Source organism: Elgaria multicarinata, chromosome 2 (genome assembly GCF_023053635.1).
Source record: "Elgaria multicarinata webbii isolate HBS135686 ecotype San Diego chromosome 2, rElgMul1.1.pri, whole genome shotgun sequence".
NCBI lineage: Eukaryota > Metazoa > Chordata > Lepidosauria > Squamata > Anguidae > Elgaria > Elgaria multicarinata.
The window spans coordinates 88,230,107-88,251,680 of NC_086172.1; the positions used below are offsets into that span (position 1 = coordinate 88,230,107).

At 40.3% G+C, this 21,574-nt stretch overlaps 1 protein-coding gene across 1 annotated transcript in view; it reads left to right on the forward strand.

Annotated features, from left to right (window-relative positions):
- LOC134393383 (mucin-5B-like) overlaps nucleotides 1-21,574 on the forward strand; it is a 69,508-nt gene that overhangs the window by 45,633 nt on the left and 2,301 nt on the right. Inside the window, exons 31-43 of the mRNA XM_063118410.1 lie at nucleotides 1,993-2,255; nucleotides 5,670-5,835; nucleotides 6,216-6,466; nucleotides 7,016-7,199; nucleotides 8,144-8,342; nucleotides 9,126-9,304; nucleotides 10,481-10,550; nucleotides 12,702-12,802; nucleotides 13,282-13,313; nucleotides 13,806-13,983; nucleotides 15,040-15,144; nucleotides 18,711-18,877; nucleotides 19,502-19,630. Of these exons, the coding sequence (XP_062974480.1) occupies nucleotides 1,993-2,255; nucleotides 5,670-5,835; nucleotides 6,216-6,466; nucleotides 7,016-7,199; nucleotides 8,144-8,342; nucleotides 9,126-9,304; nucleotides 10,481-10,550; nucleotides 12,702-12,802; nucleotides 13,282-13,313; nucleotides 13,806-13,983; nucleotides 15,040-15,144; nucleotides 18,711-18,877; nucleotides 19,502-19,630 (2,024 nt within the window). The remainder of the gene's footprint in view (nucleotides 1-1,992; nucleotides 2,256-5,669; nucleotides 5,836-6,215; nucleotides 6,467-7,015; nucleotides 7,200-8,143; nucleotides 8,343-9,125; nucleotides 9,305-10,480; nucleotides 10,551-12,701; nucleotides 12,803-13,281; nucleotides 13,314-13,805; nucleotides 13,984-15,039; nucleotides 15,145-18,710; nucleotides 18,878-19,501; nucleotides 19,631-21,574) is intronic.

The window sequence follows — 21,574 nt, forward strand, 5'->3', positions numbered from 1 at the left end:
GGGAGGATCATAACAACCGATAGTTGCTGGAAGAGTGGAAGGCTGGGCAGCGGGCAGGGAACAGGCCACAAGTCAAATGGCCATCAGAAAGCCCATGTTCCCTCCTTCTGTGGAAGTTAACTGTTGCCACCCTGAAGTTGCGTTACCATGGGGTTTTAAGGGAATGCTTGGCTGAAGCAGTACTATGAAGATACCCCCTATGACATCATGTCACATATTATCCTTTTCAAGTTTTGGTATCCTAATTATTAGAAATACCAATATCCAGCAATTTACGATTTTTCTCATTGCTACCTTGCCTTTTATAATCAGTGTGATTCTACAGGTTCTTTTGAATATATTTATGGACACATATATATATATGTTTTTTACTGGTTGGATATATTTAAAGCTATGCATCACATTACGTGTCAGTTCAATGTAGAGCAAAACATTTGCTGTAATCCTAGTAGCCAAAACATGAGAAGCTTTGGTCAGTCCTCCTGAACACGTCTCAAATATCTTTTCAGTGCTATTGCATGCAGCAAGTTTTGACTTTGCTAAGAGATTCAAATGGGAAATTGCATTTACAGTACTTTTTAAGGGACATTATTTTTCATCCAGGTAGAGATATAGGCACTCAAGAATGTGGCCCCTTAGTTGGATCACATAGCATGTAAAACACACACACAACAACAACATGGATTTGTTGTGTTAAATAGAGAACTATTCTTGTAGTACAGTTATCATATTAAAAACTGCAGACCCAAACATTCTTGTAGGTCCAACTGCAATTAATTGGATTTCTGAGTTAATATGCTTAGGGAAGCTAAAGCTTCTGATATCTACAGCGTCCTTTCTTATCTTTGTGCCCTATAGCTGGACTATAACTCTCAGACTCATCAACGGTGTCTAACTAACACCAAGTTCCAGTAGTATAACTTCATCAACTGGTTTCATTTTCATAAATTACCACTTTACTTACATCTGTCTTTTCTATTTTGTCTTCAACAGCATCAAGTACAACACCAAGTAGTTCCATACATTCCACAATAGGAACTGCAACTGTCACTTCAAGCAGAACGACGCCATGTTTCTGCCATGTGTCTGGAATGACTGATTCTTTCTTTTCCCCTGGTAAGTTTCTCTCAATATATATGAAGCAACTGAATTTTGCTTTGATTGTAGATACACTTTGATTGGCCCTTTTATAGAACTGCTTTACCCAGGGAAGTCCACTTTGGTGCTTTGGTGTGTAGTTTAAAGTGACTAGCTGGGAAACATTTTTACTTATGCTTGTGTTTTAAACAATTTTAAGCACTTTTTAAACCAAAGTGTTTTAAATACATTTGACAAGTTTATACCACTATTTACAATATTTGTTTTATTGGTTTTTTTTAAAATTGCTATATACCATCTTGAGTATTTTATAGAAACAGGTTGTTAGAAACAGGTTGTTGGCTCTAATCCATTCTGCATTTCCAAGAGGCTGCACTGTCTGAATGGGAGAACTCAGTATAGAACTCAGTGGATGCATCTGTCCTCTTTACATTTTCTCATCTGGCACTTATCCATGTATACTTACTACCAAGTAGCAGGCATTTACTTTTAACAGGAGGCCGATGTACGGCTCCCATAAAAGCATTCAATGTCTCCTCTCCTGTCCAGAGTCCTGGAGCCACACGTTCCATATTATTAGTTGATGACCAGCTGAAGATGGTCAGGAAAGAAAGGGAAAGGGGTTCCCTTGAGCCTCAAACTGATCCCCTCTTCTTGGCATAGCTGTAGCCATGAGAGAGTGAATCTTTCCAACTATAAATAACTATAAGAGTTTAATTCTATGCATGTTTATTTGGGGCTACTTCTTAGTAAACATGATTAGGACTGCATTGCATGTAGATAATAAATAAATTTGTACCATGCGTTCACTTTTAAGTTTTATGACATCATTGGGTTTACCTTATTTGTACATGTTGCCTTACACTTTATTTATTTATTTTTCCTTTTAAATAGGGCAACTAATTTATAATAGAACTGATAATTCCGGGTGCAGATTTTATGCAGTTTGCAACCAGCATTGTGAAGTTGAGAGGAAGGTAGAATGTCCTTCTACAACATCCCGACCATCAACATCACCAGTTACAACTGTGGGAACATCATCTACTCCCAAACCCACAGTTGTTATTCCCTCAACTGAATCACACACTTCTTCCCTTGTACCAACTGAAGGAACAACTCCTGTACCGGGCTGCCCCAATGTTGATCCACCTAGAAAGGTAATTCCACTTTAGTGCTGCTATTTATTTGTGCATTATTGGCATCTTTTCATCACAAATTTTCCATGAATGTATTAAATGGTTAATTGATTTTGCAGGCTAGATTTCACGGTAATTTGATGTAGCACAAGGGTGCACATTGCATGAAGCAGGCTGCATACACACACACCCCAAAACATTTGTCTCAGCCCCCATGGGTGCCCAAATCGTTCCCATACCTGATTTCCTAGCAGACTGTACTCTAGTCCTTCTCCCTGAGAGCCTCATAAAGATTGCTGTTTTCCTGCCACTGCTAGCAGTGAGGAAAGAGCTATCTGTATCAGGATTTCTGGGATGTGTGGTGTGGGTGTATATATGCAAGTGTGTGCAGCTCCCAATCCCTGAGCCGGTATCACAAAGGTTGTTCACCCCTGGTGTAGTGTCATCCCTCTAGAAGTGTCCTCTCAATAAACACAACCTTACATGTAACATTCCTGAGAAAACAAGAACTTAAGCTTTGGACAAATAACTCATTTCTAGCCTTATTATTATAACATTCTCTTTGTGGAATAAAAATATAAACAATGCTCACACTCCTTCCATCTAATTAAAAAAAGGGGGCAATAAATTTAAATGGATAATTTTCTGAATGAGTTCAATAACTTTTGTTTTTGGAATCTGCAAAGAAATGTCTTCTTTTCAACAGAGGGATTCCTACTTCACATTTATTTGTTTGAACATCAGTATAATGGCTGTAGTATTTCTTTCGCTTTTCTTGGTATTTCTACTAGGTGGGGTGTCATCTATATAATATTATTTCTACCCCCTCCCCCATTTCGATTATATATGTTGTATACATTCTACAATGTTGATTTATTTGTATAAAAATTTACAAAAGGGCTATGAACAGTGTTTAGCCAATCATAAATGGATTAAAATGAAAAATAAGTAACTCCAGCCCTGTAAATGACAGGCATGGTGTCTGTAACAGACTACATATATTTGCACCCAGACCCAGATCTAGTTCTGCTTCAGAAAAGTGTTTATGCATGATTAGTTGCACTAGGTTAGGCATGTATATTTGAAGGTGCATTCAAATGTGCATTCTGATTAAAGCCACACAGTACAGATAGGTGGGGTGTACACTTAGATGTGCACCTGATTTATGCTCATGGTTCCTGTTCCAGTAAGTGATGTACATGCAGGATCTTCTTAACTAGACCAGGTTGTTAAAACAGTAAAGACGCAATCCTGTGCATGTTAAGACTGCAAAAGTCCTACAATTCCCCAGCTAGCCATGATGGCTGAGGAATGCTGGGAGTTGTGGGACTTTTTTCTGTCTAAACATGCATAGGATTGTACCCTAAACTGATAAGGTGTAGTCATTAAAGTGTTGGACATGAAGCAGGGAGACCAGGGTCCACACTAGCTGTGAAGCTACTACTTGATAGTGGGCCTATTACAGTCTCTCAGCCTAACTTGCCTCACAAGGTTATTGTGAGGATAAAAGCAGAAGGGAGAACTGCGACAACCAGCTCTGCACTGGGTTTACTCTGAATCACTCTTATTCTTTCTTGACCCCAAAGGACCCAGCTCAGGTGCCTTCATCAAGGGATTGGGATGCTAAATCTGTCCCTGTGGCACACCTTCTTCTGCTTAGGCCCCACAGCTATACAGATCCGCACCCTCGCCCCAACCTTCTCCCTTCCGCTGCCGCCATAGATCAACCTGTACCCTTCCCCGGTTACTCCAGTGACCACACCAGGTGTAAATGAATGTAATTTATTAACAAGACATTAATGCAGGTTCAAAAGCTTAATGGTTTCTCTCAGTTCACAAGTGTATGGTTTCAAAGTACAATGCGTAACGGTTTCAGATGGTAATTTCACTTCAATGTTTCACAATATAACTTAAGGTTCTCCTACCTACTCTACCCCTTCTAAACTACACTATTCTCCTTCCCACACACTAATCCACCAAAACAACAAACATGCAGACCCTTCCTAGCTCTATTCCAAATCTCTCTCTCCACATATTCCCTCCACATACCTGTCAGCAGCAGCATATATATCACACAGTCCTCCAACAACTCCCATTCTCTCACACCAATCCAGACACTCCACACAAACATCCAATCAGCACTCTCCTTCCATCCAGCACTCACTCCCCCTCTATGGCTTCATACTTACCATTCTGCCCCCACCCCACACACAGTGAGTACCTTCTTTAAGCATTCTTATTAACTAATAAACCTTTATATTAAACTTAACATCATAGCCATATGCAGTAAAAGATCACAAGAACCATGTATGCTGCCTTGAGCTCATTGAAGGAAAGACAGGAAGTGAATGCAATATATAATCATAAATTACAGCATTTTTGACTTCCACAGTTTACATGCATGTATCCACTGCACTGCTAAGATGGTCATATACAAAATCAATGCATATACAACAGGACTTTCACTGTCAGGGTGGACGACAGCTGATTGTTTTTGCAATGTTGAAGGTGACATGAGAAAGGTATCACTGCTTGTGGTATGTACACCCACCTGATGATTGTTGCTGGTGAAGAGGTTTTGAAGTTTTTTCTTATGTTTCAGAAATCCTTAACCCTATTTGCCAGAGATAGCAGTGAGTCAAAAAGGAACGTTTGTGTGTACACCAAAAGCAGCTGATGATGCCTCTCCCATCCTTTTCAACTCTCTTAAAAGCTGTCATGTGACTCCAGTCTTAGCGAAGGGGTGCCCCAGTAGAAAAGATACCCCAATTTTTCCAGGCATAGGGTTCACACTTCCTCCTGTGTCAATACGTTGCATAAGGGAAGCTGCCTTGTTAACATACACTCAGGGTTAAACTACATGCAGTGTTAAGTATGTAGGATGCAGCTCATCCTCACCATTTTGTTTACCTATGTGTAAACATGCAGTGGGGTCAGTCTAGATTGGTACCGTTGTAGAATGATAGGCGAGGTTTAATCTTTCTCACAAAACCAGTTCCCGGCTCCCCAAATTCGTCCCCCACCCCTAGAGCTAACAAAACCCCAGGGGCCTAATTCCTTTGGCACCAATGGAGGGTATAGTTTGTTTGTTTTTTAATTTTATAGCCCTGGGGGTGATTTGGGGGAATTATGGGGTGGAATTGGCCAGGTGGAGAGGCTTTAACCTTCCTCACCCATGCAAGATGGCCCTGATCCAGATTGGAGCGCTGTGCGCTTACACTAAAATAAAGAAAATGACAAGGATTAGCTGCAGGTAGACTGAGAGCTAAACTACATGCTGCACATATTTAATGTGCACCGTGTAGTTTCGTTCTCAGTCAACCTTGGATGAACCATACGCCTATTTCACCTCTGAAGCCTTGTTCAGGGTGGGGGGATGACCTCTTTCTACAATCACAAGCATTTCAGAATAACTCTCGTGTGGTTTGTTTCCAGGTTAATGAAACTTGGATGTTAAACAACTGCACTATGGCGACTTGTGAAGGAAACAACATAACTACTCTGGTGCATCAACCCCCTGCAGAAAAGATAGAATGTGCAAATGGTGTCTCACCAGTAGAAATAATAGATAAGGATGGCTGTCCCCGCTATGAGTGTGAATGTAAGTACACTGACTTGCAGTGCAACCCTATGCATGTCTACTCAGAAGAAAGTCCTACAGAGCTCAGTTGGACTTACTCCCAGTAAGTGTATAAAGGATTGTAGCCTTAATGAGCAATAAGAGAAATGATGCATACTTTAATTTTGTGGAATAAAAGGTTAAGATATTTTACTTACACTTCATTCATGATATTTTTACCTCTAACTTAATAATTGTTCACACTTTCTAATGGGTGGACTGAATTGGTATCTTGTTCTTCAAACCGAATAAGTGGAATAGCATTGTGACTAATGACTTCTGTAAATTTCTTTGGACATGCATTTCCTCAAGACTACTCCCCAGCAGTGAATATTCCTGATCTTTTGATTTCTCTATTACAGGCATTTGCACCGGTTGGGACAATTTTAACTATAGGACTTTTGATGGCACTTCGTACACTTTCCATGAGAATTGCACTTATGTCCTGGCAAAAGAGATTGTGGATAAACATGGAAACTTCAGTGTTTTGGTTAACAATTACTTCTGTGATGTAGCTAATAATCAGTCCTGTTCCAGATCCATCATTGTAAATTACAACTCTATGGAAGTAGTGCTAAGCAGTCAAATGCATAAAGGAGTGAGAATTAACAAGGTAATATGTCATAGGTTTTTAAACTGTGTTATCTCCTACAGTAATGGTACTTTAGCAAAAAGGAAAGGAAAGGAAAGAGTCATAATTGCACCAAGACTATATAAACCAGCTAATGGTTGTAACATGCACATAATTATTACAAAGATGTGCCTGTTTAAAGAATGCATATATTTCATCTCCTGCTTTAATCCCATCATGTGGACTGTGTTTAGGAATGAGTTGCAATCCCTCTAAATCATCTTAACCCTGAACACATCCATTCTGTTAAAAGCCTGAGCTTATTTTATTAATTTATGTTACTTAAGATATTTTTATGCTTGTTTTCAATTAAAAACTATCAGACAGGCTTAGAAATATTTAAAGCGACTCAATAAACACACCACTAAAAATGTATAAAAGGCAGCAGAGGGGCTCACAAGGATCTGCATTAATAGGGCTGCTTGATCTAAACTACACTGCAAAGCTTTAAGAGAAGTTGTCCAGATCTACATTTCAGCCTATCTAAAACACAAGTTCTTTAGTCTCTATTATATTGCTGGTTTTTTTTAGGTTCTATTCAACAATGAACCAGTCAGTAGCAGTTTCACCAAGAATGGCATTTCAGTTACCAGCGTTGGAACTACCATGACTGTTGAAATTCCGGCCATCCAGGCTTTTATTTCCTTCAATGGGCGCGCCTTCACCATAAAACTCCCATTTGGCCTGTTTGAACACAACACAGAGGGACAGTGTGGTAAATAAAAGGGTTAAATCTTATTCCACTTGGCCATTTCTTCAAAACAGTTTAATTAACATGTGCAGACCATGATCAAATGCGGATAATGATCAAAGTTGTGTGTAGAGGGTGCCAAGTGAACTTCTCTACTAATAAAGGCTCTTGGGGCCAAGAAAGACCTGCTGCCAGTTGGAGTAGGAAGATGGTCCAGGGAAAGATGGTCCAGTGGTCTGACTCGATAGAGATGTGCAAAATTGTGCACGGTGTGGAGAAAGTGGATAGGGAGACATTTTTCTCCCTCTCTCATAACTCTAGAATGAAGCTGATCGGTGGGAGATTATGGTATGCCTATGTACACCAATTGTTGGGGAACATGGGTGGGAGAATGCTGTTTCACTCATGTCTTGCCCGTGGGTGTTCCTGGGCAGCTGGTTGACCATTCTGTAAACAGAATGCTAGTCTAGATGGGCCCTTGGTCTGATCCAGCATGGCTCTTCTTCTGTTTTTATAATATGAAGCAGCTACATATATCCATATCCAAGAGCAAGAAACTTTGGGTGGTATCCAACTGTGTCGTTCAGTTAGTTCAAATGGCATTGCCCTTGAGAAAACTAGATTCAGATCTATGCGCAAAAGCAGAATCCAAGTAAAGTTACATTTGTGCAAGTGATTGTGCATTATGTTTGCCCAACATCTTGCACAACTAGTTGCACAAGTGTGATGCACAACATGTTGCACAACGAAAAGGTTCAGTGGAGCTCCACTAGAACTATTTGAATTTACAGAATGATAACATTGGATGCTGCCCACAAATTATGCACATTTTATGACAAACAATGATACAGGTTTTCAAGTAGAAATCTGCTCCATGATTTCAAGGCCATTCAAAGTGTGCATGCTTAACACTCCTGTATATTGCATATTCAGCTGATTTCGATGTGACTCTTTCTCCCCCCTCCCAGGCATTTGTTCAAATGATCGTTCAGATGATTGCCGCTTGCCCAGTGGTCATGAAGCCTCCTCTTGCTCAGACATGGCTCCCCACTGGAAGGTTTATGATCCTGAAAATCCCTACTGTGGAGAAGTGACACCAGAGCCTACAGGGCCTCCACCAACACTCTGCACTACTCCATCTCCTCTGTGTGAAGTGATTATGAGCGAGTAAGTAAAACCCAGCTTGTATGAGCCTTCAGCTGTTGCCTCTTGCAGAGCAAATAATTAATTTAACTTAATCATAACCCCATCATCACCATGGAAACACCTTATACTGACTGTAGTTGCAACATCAAAAATGTGTTCTTTCATTTTCTAAGGACACACAGCCACCCTGCCTGCCGGTGCAACCCCCTATCTCCCCACCAAAATACTTTTAAAAAAATGCCCCCAAATAAACAAACGCAGTGGTTTGCCGCCACATTCTGGCAGCAAACCACTACAGTGAGATAGAAGGGACAACTTTAGCAGCCAAAAAAAAACACATATTGGGGTTTTTTGAGACACAGGCAGGAGTATGGTCCATGGGGAGGAGTCAGGGGGATGTGGTTCCCAGACCCACCCACCCTGATATACAGCCCCTATTTCATTTCATGCTCTTGTAAGATTTCAGATTCATTGACTGCTGAGCATGGTGTTTTAGTACCTTTTAGACACCCAACCTGTCTTCCATTTCCTCATATATCATAAAGAACACTGGCCTGGTTCAGACAACATGCTAAACCATACTGCCCTTAACCATTTTGTGGTTAAGCAGCATAGTTTAGCGTGTTGTCTGAACCAGGCCACTGCTATTGTAAAAATCTAGGATGATTACTTCAGCAGTATCATGATATTTAAATCTTTGCCATCACGATCATCCTTTCTGCTTCAGGATCATGTTGAAAGAAAATACAGCTTTGTACAATGTTTATGACCCATGTTCAACCATATCTTCTTCTGTGTTTAAAGTACTTTTGCAGATTGCCATAAAATTCTGCCTCCCAAAGACTTCTACGATGCCTGCCTCCTTAAAGCCTGTCAGAACTCCAACAATTCCCTGAATTGTGACAACATAGAGATGTATGCTTCCCTCTGCACAGCTAAAGGTGTTTGTACTGACTGGAGGAACACAACCGAAGGAAAATGCCGTAAGTAGAAGAGGAAAAAGATGTATTTTACTTATCCTAAAGTGAGCAGCTATTGATCATGGTGCAAGAAGAACTGAGTGGACCAATCAGACAAAACCCTGCCAACAGATGAATATGGAACAATGCAAACTGAGCAAATTGGCACACATATTTGGCAAGGATTAAGAAAGCAGTTCTAGCCTTTAGGGATCTCTTCTCCACCATAATCAGCCCCTCCCCTCTGACAGAAACATGTTTGAAGGTTAGAAGGTTTCTGCATTTCATATTGCATAGTATATACCCAACTAGGAATATATCCATTTCTAGGCTGGGACCCAATGTGCACTGGCTTCTCAGGGCCACCCTTCCTATTGCAGTCCTCCCCCACCTCCCACCTCAGCCACTCCTGAATGTGAAGAGACCCTCCAGAGTGAAATTTGATGTATTATGGGGAGTAGCAACTAAGAGAACATTTGTTTGTTTTCCATGCACATTATGCATGAGCTGGCATGACTGTTTTTGGACTCTGCCTCTGTATTTAAACTGGACTTTGTCATGTTGTAATTATGTTTTGCGGCACTTGATCCTCTGCCAATGGAACATCTTCTTCCATTGGCAGAGGGTAGTGAGATCTAGTGGAGCATCCATACTGCAGGAAGGGGACTGGTGGCATTTTTTGCTGATTCCTCCTTGCCCTTGCAGCTCCCATTGCCATACAGTTTTGCATGGTCACCCATCCCTCCAAGCAGTTTTTGAGGGCATAGGGAGTTGAAGGAGGATTTTCAGAAATTGGCTTGTCCGTTACATAACCAAATTCATGGAGTTGCTTTCCATGCAATTCTGGATTCAACCTTATGAAAATTTATGACCTGTTCATCTAAACCTAATAGTTATCTTTGTATCTTTTCATTTTCTCTTGAGGAGAAAACAGGAAGGCGGGGAAGGGTCAATATAGAGCAGATAAATCACTGTGGGGGGGAAAGGGAAACAATCCTTTCTTCCTCCCTACCTCCATGTTTCAATCTGAAGCCCCCTCAAAGCAGCCTTACCAGTTTTGCTTTGTTTTTCAAAGCCCCTGGGAAAGCAATAATGTAACTACAAGCAATGCAAAATTATGCCCTCGGAAGGCCTCAAATGGTCAATGACAATGGTCATTGTCTTGTTTCTTTATGATATGTTTTATTTCTTTATATACAGCATACCATTGCCCCAAAGACAAGGTGTACGATGCATGTGGTCCTATTCATCCTGCCACCTGTGATAACGGGTATGAATAAACCTAATGATTGGCTCTGTACTAATTAATGTTAATATATGCACCTATGTGTTTTTGAATAGGAGTCCAATATCAAATAGCTCTAAAATCTATTTGTCTGTCTGTCTTAAATCCGGGGCCTGATCCAGTCAAGGCCCATACACTAAACATACTTGACATTACCAATATGACTCAAATCCACTTGTGTGAAAGAATGATGGTTTATTGTATGGGTCCTGGCTGGATCAGGCCTCAGATTTAAGACTCTATCCATCTATCTATCTATCTATCTATCTATCTATCTATCTATCTATCTGACTTGCTAGTAAATTGTGGATGTACTTACCATAGACAATGTTTTTATTTTCTGAGTTTGGTACCAAATATGGTGGCAGTGGACAGTTGAAGTGTTAACTAGTAGAGGGATGTTGTATTAATTAGCATGAGTAAAAAATGAAGTCCTAACTACTCATGGGCATTAATTCCATGTCATTTTTTCAGGTAATCATGAATGCCAACTTCAGGTTTCTAGACAGTTTCATTTTTGGATAAATGCATCATTTGCTGATAGATCCTTCAGACCTACATTATTTTAAAAAGCAGCTCTTAGTTTAAAGCACTATCCCTTATCCTAAAGGTATAAACCATCAGTCGCAAAGACAACTGTCTCTCTTATTTCAGAACATAGAAAATAATAGGTCACCCTGATTTCTATCACCACTGTTCGTTTGTTTATTTATTATCAACATTTATATGGCACCTTTTTCCCTAAAAAAAATTGAAGCAATGTATTACAATTTAAAACACTTAAACCTTAACACAATAAGAAAAAAAACCCATTTAAAACAATAAAATATTAAAACAATTACAACTTTAAAAGGCTAGACTAAAAAGGTGAACCTTCACAGTGATTCTAAAAGCCAAAAGAGTAGGGGCCAAGTGTAGTTCTTAATGGAGCGTATTGCAGGAGAAAGGCCTTTCACACATGCCAAAGAAATGACCTTCTGCAGCTAATGGTCCTGCAGAACTTAATAACCAAGCCAGGTGGACAACAAGACAGGCAATCCCTTATATAGCCAAGCTCTAAGTCATTTAGGGGCTGTTCCAGAGTATGCCTTAATATTTATAATATATTGTTTGTGCAAACACAATCTACTAGACCTATTCCATGGTTCCAGGAAAAAAATATCTCAGGATCAGGTGAAATCACCAGGATTTGCACTAGCCTGGAGAGGCAAAATGGCTCAGCACTACTAAACTAGTGGAGGTGCTTCAGTGAACTGGAAAGGTAGCATGGTTGAGGGAGTCTGTCTTAAACTTACTAATATGAATTCACAACGAAGGACAATGGTGACCATTTCTTGGTTTCCAAACACTCAGTGCTCAGATCACTATCATTGCAATTCTGTGCATGTCTACTCACAAGTAAGCCCCACTGAGTTCAATGAGAGTTTTCCCCAGGTAAGTGTATATAGAATTATAGCCTATAACAGGTAAATGGCTAAATTCTAAGTTATGTCTGCAGGGAACATGTGTGGTCCACACCCTTGAAAATACTGCAGGCTCTCGCCTACACTAAATATAAACAGACTTTAGCAAGGTTGTTTTATTTCCTAATAAGTTAGTTTTGTTTTTAGATTTTATGTCTGTCTTTATATAATTTAGTCCTCTGCTGTGTTATTTTGCATTGTATTGTAATGTATTTTTTTTTTTAGTTTTTGAACTGTATTTTATTCTTTTTAGTTTTTGTGATTTAGTTTTTGTGGTGGTTTAACAATGTAATACATGCTTAAACTTATCTGGGACTAAATCCCATGAACTCAGTGGGGCTTAACTTTTGAGTAGACATGCATAGGATTGTGTTGGTAAGATTACTTCTTCAAAAGATTTACCGTTACACATTCCAATTAACTTTTTGTCTTTTATTGTGCCTTCCATGGTAACAGAGAGTAAGCTATTTCCCATGCTTATGAATGCTATTAAAGAACCGAAAAATGGTTAAATCTTGTTTTCTTTTAATGAAAGTGCCCATTTTCTTTTGTGTATAAAGAACCCCTCACAAAAATATGGTTTTTAAGAGAATCTTCTTGAATGTCCATTACAGTAGTGCTATTTGATTACAAAATTGGAAACATTAATAACCGCTAATATTCTTCCTTGCAGACAAGCTAAGGAAGTTAGTGCTCATGTTGCTGAAGGATGCTTTTGCCCGAAGGACAAAATCCTGTTCAACACATACACTGACATATGTGTTTCAGAATGTGGTGAGTTTCTCTTTTCGTGGTGGAGCAATCCTGGATGGAGGGGAAGCTTTTCTTATCTGTTTATTTCTTCTTCTCTCCCCCCGTTCCATTGACCACAGTGGGAAGGAATTAACTATATTAGTTCCAGGGCTGGCATAGTTTCAGGGCCTGGTTTGGCTAAATTCTAAGTTATGTCTGCAGGGAACATGTGTGGTCCACACCCTTGAAAATACTGCAGGCTCTCGCCTACACTAAATATAAACAGACTTTTATATTTAGTCTGGGGGCAAAATTCAGGAGAATGAGGGGGCTTAGGTGCAGTGGTAAATTTTGAAGTCAAGCACTCATCATGGCCAATGACTGTGGACACAGGAGACTAAAACAATTATTTTTTTAAAAAAAAACACCTTCCAAATCATTTATGGTTATGACTGAGCCAGCTTACATGTATATGAACTATTAGGACACTATATGAATTATTTTACCTTCATTTCTTTCAGGTTGTGTGGGACCAGATGGCATGCCCAAACCGGTGAGTATTTCACTGAGAACATTATACCTAGACTGTCACTGATACACGGGTGACACAGGTACTCTGCTTGGTTCTAGCAGGAAAACAAACAAGCTATTTGTGGGGGGGGGGAGCACTGAAGTTCCTGCTTTGGGCCCATGTAGATCCAGTGCTAAACTTACATTTACCAGACACATCTCCCCAAAACACCCTTGAAGGAACTTGAAGCTGATTCATCATAGCTTCCAATAGCTTATCATTTAATGAGCTCCTATATCACCAATTTTAAAAAGCTTTCACCATTATTAAAAATCTCTGAAAGTCCCCTTTCAAGTTGTAAGACATAGTTCTGACCCAAAACCTATTGTACTGCTATGTCTTACGTTAAAAGAAGGCTTCGGCCAAATAAGCAGTACTTCTTAAGAAAGCTTAAGGCCTCAGTGACAAGTAAGTAGATGACTGCTACTCACTGTTGTCATAAAACGTTACTGATTTGTACGTTCTTTTTTACAGCCTGGTACCAAATGGAAGAGCAATTGCCAAGAGTGTCTCTGTGACCCATTGTCCTTGAGTGTACAGTGTAAACCAGTGATCTGCGAGGAGTCAAAAATACCCATTTGTGAGAAAGAAGGGTTCATGCCTGTCCCTGTGCTGATACCAGAAGACCCATGCTGTCCAGAAATTAATTGCAGTATGTATATTGTTTATGAATAGCCAATACCTTTCTGGCCAAATTCTGCCCTCTGTATTGGCATACAGCTTAATCTCCAGAGCCATAAATAAGACTTGCCACAGAGGTAGATGATGATGATGATGATGATGATGATGATAATAATACAACTGTCAGTGAGAGCTGTAAGTAGGCTTGTTTGAAGGTAGAATCCACCCAATCACAAACACTGCTGCAACGAAACAATTTGTGCTGTTATGGCTGTTGTCTCTCTCTCTCTCTCTTCCCCTTATAGCAGCCTTTGTCTCTGAAAGCAGAGCCCCCAGAAGCCAAAACACTTTCCTTACAGAAAATGCAAACATTCGATCATTACATAATTAATGGGTAACACCAGAGGCACCATTCTTTCCCGGCTTAACTTTCTCTAGGGTAAATAACCACACCAAGCTACTTGAGAACAACAGCCCCTTTCTGTCATCACTGTGGAGACTGAAAACAGGATCAAAAGGGGGGGGGAATCATTGATATGCATTTGAATATTTATATATCATGTTTCCATAGAAGACTAGGCCAAACTTTCTTTCGTGAGCCATATGTAATATTTTTCTCACTGGAGAGACTTCTGACAGGTGATAGAAAATGAACCCCACTAAAGTCAATTGAACAGGCTAGCCACAGGTTTGTTATGCAAAAGCAGCTGCAAAGCATGTCTCTGGGTTCACACCCTCTGCTCACCACATGTTCAAGGAACTGTACCATAACTAGGCTGCATACCTATGCACACTTTCTTGAGAGTAAGTCCTTCTGACTCAGTGGAACTCCGGTCTGTGTAAATGTGCTTAGGCTTGGGGGTGCTAGTCTGAAAGAGGGAAATGTGAAAGTCTTCCTTTCCTAGTTAACCCAATTCAAAGGTTAGCTGTGCCCAGTACAATGTCACCCACTAATTGTGATTTAATTACACTAGCATTGTATGAGTGTTGCTTTAGCGTTACAGGAAGATATAGTGGCCCAAATATTTTAAGACTGGGAAGCTAGCTTGCTTATTCAGCTCTTTCTTTTTTTCTGATTATTCTATAGTATGCAATGTTAGTGCCTGCACCACCCAGAAGAAATCTTGTGAACCTGGATATGTGATAGAGTCGATCCTGTTTGAAGGAGACTGCTGTGTCACATACAACTGTAGTAAGTACTAGCCTTCTGACAAATATTACAGGGGTTTCTGAGTGCATGTTCCAAAGAGCACACAGAGAAAAATAGATGAAAAGTGTAAAATTATTTAGGGGGAACACAGATGTAACCATCTGAGTATAGATAATATTTTTTTTTTACACACATTTGCTGCCATCAAAACATATTCTGGAAAATGGAAGACACATGCCGGAATGTGTGTTCAAACAGCATTCATCACATTAAAAATGTTACATCTGCCTAGCAGTTAACCTGTTGGATTAGCACTGGGGAGACCCAGGAAAAAATCTCCACTCAGCTATAAACCTCACTGAAGATACAATCCTATATTCACTGAACTAGGAGTAAACCTCTTTGAACTCAACAGGACTTAGATCTGAATAGATGGTCATATGATTCCACTATGAGTGTATTTAGGCTAGTCACTATCTCTCCTCTTAACCTACCTCACAGAGTTGTTGTGAAGATAAAATGTGTGTGATGGGGGGAGGGGGAGGTGAAGATCCATGTGCACTCCCTTGAGCTCCTTGGAGGAAAGGCAGTATCTGTCAGTAAAATCAAATACACACTTAAGCACCTCCTTGCAATTTATAGACAGCCTATTTAAAGAGTATAGTATCTTTATTATTACATATTTGACATTTTAAATGTAACCATCTTTTCCCTGTCATATTTTTAAAGTAATTGGCTATTTCTATTTTCAGAACCAATCCCAGATGTCTGTTTGGTGAATGGAACAACTTATCCAGTAAGAATGCTAGTATTACCTATATCTTCTTTTCTGTCAGTTTTTCAATCATGGACAGAAAGTTTGGTAGCAGTATTCAGATGATGGAATTAATTGCCTAGGGAAAGATGGCTAGCCACTTTCTTGAGCACATTTAGGTGATAACAGTGCAGTTTGAGCATGCACATATATTTATTTACATGCATTTACATTATATGCTTTAACTGTGTTCCAAGAGTAGCTAACTATAATCCAAATAAAACAACCAATAAGAACATTAATAGAGCAGGATAATCAAACAACAACAACAGATGCTAAAATCACAGAAAATCAACAAGTTGAAAACATATCCAGTTGGATCCATACATTCCTTGAGTAGAGTTCTATACATGGGACTCTCCTGGTGGAGGATGGGTGGGGAAAAGAAGGCAATTTTATTATTCATACTATTTTGTGTAAGCTGCTCTGAGTGCCCTATTTGAGTGAAGAGGACGTGGAGTAAAAGTGATTTAATCAATAAAAAAGTATGCTTTAAGTGGAAAACTCCTCCTTCGTTATATAATGTAAAAATGCATCACTGCATTCATAGAGGAATCAGTGATTCTATAAACTCCATGTATATAGCAAATTAGCTTCTCCTTAGTAGGATTTCCAGTTGAAGCCACCAAGTTTGCTATTTCAGCATCAGCTCATTTTCAAACACTTCAGTGGGGGGGGGGGGGACTTTCCAAGCAAGTACCATTGAGTAAAAGTACAAATTATCCTATCCTATTTAACCCACCTATCCTTAAGTGCTGAAATGGGCAGATGATTAAATAGCAATCTAAAAGGGCTGACTGATTCATTAACTCTGGAAAATGACTGATAATATTGGCTGCCGCTCCTGCCACACATAAAGCAACTCAAAGTACCCTTTTCTGCTTTCCAAAAAATGGGTACATCCATTTTTTCTCGCAATGTTCTCGCCAGTTCTAGGGATTTTGCATCCTTTCTGGACATGTCATCTTGCCTTGATTTTTCTAACAATTCATAGAGTATCTTGCAGTCTAATAAGAACATCAGAAGAACCAGGCCAGATCTACACCAAGCAGGACCATGAAAGTGGTATATGGAGGCAGGATCTACACTACTGCTTTATAGCGGTATTGAAATGAACTGACAACTGTTGGGGCCCATGACACAGGGCTCCATCTGACGAGCGTATTATTGCATGCTCGTTACTGGGCACTCACAGATTTTTTGCAGGTCCCTCACATGACATTATCTGCCTCCTGCACGCCTTCCTCCCCTTCTGGCTTTCCTCGCGCCACAAGAAAAACTTCAGAAAATCCAAAATATTGTTAAAACCGGAAGTTGCTGCTCTCTCTTGCTGTGTGCAGGAGAAGCTGCATGATTAGAGCGCCTGATTGAATGGGCCTCATGCTCATTGTTTATGTCCTGTTTTGAAACAGGAAGTAACTGAGCAACGAAACCAGGAGCGCAAAAGCGACAGTAGGGAGCGTGTTTTCCCACAGGTGATGGAATTCACATCCAAATACTGCTTTCATAGTGCAGTATCCTGCTTGGTGTAGATGTGTCATGGGCCCCAACAGTTGTCAGTGCACTTCAATACCACTATACAGCAGAAGTGTAGATCCTGCCCAAGGGTCCACCTAGTCCAGAACTGTCTTCACACAGTGGCCAACCAGCTGTCGACAAGGAAACCACAACAGCACCTGCCTCCCACCCATGCTTGCCAGCAACTGGTGCCTATAGGCTTACTGCTTCTGATAGTCTGGTCTTCAACATGCTTAGTCAGAAGCAAAGCCCTGCTGAGTTTAGGGGTGGCATCTAACGACGCCTTTTTCAAAATAACAAATGAACAGATTGCCTGCCATTCAGCTATTCAGGGAAGTAGGGGGTGTATGCTTGAGTGTGGTGCTTTATGGAGTGATTATATTTGCTTTGACTACAGTGGTGTTATATCTGTGTTTTCCACAGTAAATATGAAATGTGTGAAAGGCAGATGCATGTTCCAAATACTCAAAGACACATGCCAGGGAGTGTCTTCTGCTAGTTTAGGTTAGGGTTGCGAACTGTTTAGAAAAAAACCTGCCCATTCCATTTTTTTAACCTTTAACAGGTACTTGATTTACAGAACCCAACAGGGGAGGCTTTTCATAATCACCTGCTAATCTGCACAGGTCACTCTGCTCTTGAAGATACAGCAGCTGGACTTGGTTACAACGCTGCCAGGCCTCTTCAGCATGTACATCTGCCTCTAACACTTTCTGTGTTTCCTGAGGGAAATGCAGATGTAATATTGGTATAGCCATGGAAAACACAATTGCCACATAAAGTGTGAATTAACCCTCATTGTGAAAACCAAGTGTGGTCCCATAGATGGTACCTTGGATCCTTAGAAATGGGAAATCAGATCCCTGTTCAGTCATGAACTCCGTCCTGTGTTTGGATGTCAGTTATCATTCCCCATTCATTCATTCCCTGTGTGAAAAACCACTGGAATTTTTGTACACTTAAAATGAAGCTAAGAACTGATAATACTTTGTATGTATTTGAAAGTACTTTGTATGCTCAGAAAGATTTCATGAGAATTTGACCCATGGTTTGTAAAGCTGCTTTAGGCACACAGTTCTGCTTATAATGACTGCTGTTCTTTGACTCTTCCCAGGTTGGAATGACCATTCCGAGTGAGTCTTGTGAAACATGCATCTGCACATCTGAATTAGACCCATCCACCAAGAGAAATCTTGTAGAATGTAAACCAATTCCATGTGATACAACGTGCGCAGAAGTACGAAAAATTCTTTCTCTATTACTGCTTTTTTTTAAGAAAGGAAAGCTGGCTCATTACAGAGGGATGGCTCTCTCCCGTTCATTGCTAACACTTTATCTACTACACAGGGTTACGAGTACCAGGTCGAGTCTGGAAAGTGTTGTGGAACATGTGTCCAGGTGTATTGTACAATCAACCTGAATGGCATCACAGAGGTGTTCAAGGTAATCACGTCTTCTCATTCTTCTTGTACTTTCTTTGCCAGCAGACATCAAAGACTGCAGGCAATGCTGATATTCTCAAGCCTCTTTATGGCATAAATACCAGTGCCCTTCTTTTCAAACAGTAGCAAATACATTGAGATGCCTAAACTCTAAATGAGAATTGAGGTGTCCATATAAGCTATTGAAATGTGGATAGGCTAAACCGACCTTCCCCAACCTAATACAACTCCCATCATTCTGAGACAACATGGCCAATTGAATTAGGAATATAGGAAGCTGCCTTATAATGAGCCAGACCATGAGTCCATCTAGCCTAGTATGGTCGACACTGACTGGCAGCGATGGCTCTCCAGGGTTTCAGACAGGATTCTTTCCCCACCCTACCTAGAAAGCCAGGGATTGAACCTGGGACATTCTGTATGTAAAGCAGATGCTCTATCACACTGAGCTATGGTCCCTCTCAGTCAGTTGCTAAGAAGATGGGTGCTTAGGATTAAATGCGACATGCCCCGAGTCAACGAGATATGGTGATGGGAAACCTAACTAATTAAAATCTTGGGTGTATTTGCTATATAGAAGCTTGCAGATAATAATGCTATCTCTTCTTCTTTTTAATTATAACAGCCTGGTGATATTTGGTATCCAGAAGCTAATAACTGCAGCCAGTACACATGTGAACCAATGAACGATACACTTGTTCCTGTTAAAGTTGTAAGAGCATGCCCCGATCTCAGCCTGGAGGAGTGTGACCCTGTGAGATTTATTTTATTCTTTATTTAAAATCATGTTGTATTTTATGGATTTAATTTTTGTGAACCATTGAGAGAGCTTAGGCTATCGGATAATATAGAAATATAATAAATTAAATAAATGAATAATATAACTGCTCTAGCTCTGTTAAACCCAAGACACTATAAAAATGAGCAGCGAGCTAAGCTGCCCATTTCCTCTTCACCAATGATGTGACACAGGGTTCAGTCTCATTATTCCAGAGAATCCCCCAGCACTCTGTAGCAGATTTGGATGGGAGGGGGGCATAGAGTTTGCTTCCACTAGCAGTAACACCCCCTTAGTGGAGTTCTGCTCAGAATGCTTCTACCGGTGGAAAGAGAGGGAGGCAAATATTCCCCCTCCTACTGCTCCAGAGGCCCCCCCCATCCTTCTGGAGCAGATTTTCAGGGGACATAAAGGGCTGCAGCGGGAGGGGGAATCAAAGACAATTGCCTCCTTCCTCAGTCCACCAGCAGGATTTGTCCATTGGGCCAGAAGCCTTCCACAACAGGAGAGCCCTTCTGTTTCTGGAAGGCAAAGTCTTAATCCAATTCATAGTGAAAAATGTGTGAAAGTGGTGCTCCAGAAGAGGCATTCTACTACCTCCCAATCAGAAATCACATCCATGGAAATTCTACGGACTGTGTAATACAATAGGTGAAAGAACTGTGGCATTATTGTGTACAGTGGTGTAACTCAGGATAAGCTTACAATCTTGACTGAATAGTGACTCTCTTGCGATACTACTGGTAGAAATAATCCTCCTCTCAAGAAGAACATTAGCCTCCACTTAGAGTCTTTTAAGTGTCATGCTTATCTACAACTTCCTTGAGATCTTAGCTTATACTAGCAGAAGAACCGAGATCAGGCTGTGGCAATATTTATCATCTTATTTAAAATATGTTTATACTGCCCTACAACAATAAAAGCCAGGAAATACAGTACATAAAATAGCTCCCATCAATCAGCTTAATAAACCAATATAAAATGCCCAGGCAAACAATTATGTTTTGACCTGACACCAAAAAGAATACCATGTCCACACCAGGCACACCTCTAGGAGGAACTAGTTCCACAATGGCGGTGCCACATTAGAGAAGGTTCTTGTTCTTGTCACAAAGTACCCATGGAACTTGGAAAAGAGAATCCTCTGATGGCTGTAAAGCAAGGGCAGGCTGACATTGGAAAAGATGTTCCTGCAGATATTTGAGTCCGAAGCTGTTTGAGGTTTTACACATTTAAGCTGTTTAAAGCTTTAATTGAGAGCCAGTGTGGTGCAGTGGTCAAAGTGTTAGACTGGGACTCGGGAGATCTGGTTTCTAGTTCCCACTCGACCATGATACTCACTGGGTGCCTTTGGGCCAGTCACTGATTCTCACCTGACCTTCCTTCCTCACAGGATTGTGGGGATGAGGAGGACCATGTAAGCTGCCTTGGGTTCCTTGTAGTGATTAATGTAATAATAAAATATTGGAATTCAAAAGTGGTCTTTCCTCATTCTAGTTGTCAGTGGAATATACAAAAAGCTTCTGCTAATAAAAAGTGCATCAGTTTGCTCACTAAAAATATTTGATGCTTTGCAAGTGAGATCAGGGCTTGGCAATGACTTTCTAGTGCATTTCTTATCACTTAGAAAGGAGTTCGTAACTTGCCAGTTCTGAGCGGACCCTTTAAATATAATGATAGCTTTAAGCTTTTTTCTAATGTATGTTTAGACAGTGGGGGAAACCCTATGACTCCCAGCATTTCCCAGCCAGCCATGCTGAAGAATGCTTGGAGTTGTAGGATTTTTTTTAATGTTTGAACATGCATAGGTATTCATTATATGCCCAATTGTAGGACAGTGTTTAGGCTAAGAGTACATTGCAAACCCAGTACCAGAAATGTCCCTACCTGCATTCAGCAGTAATAATGATTTTCTTTCTT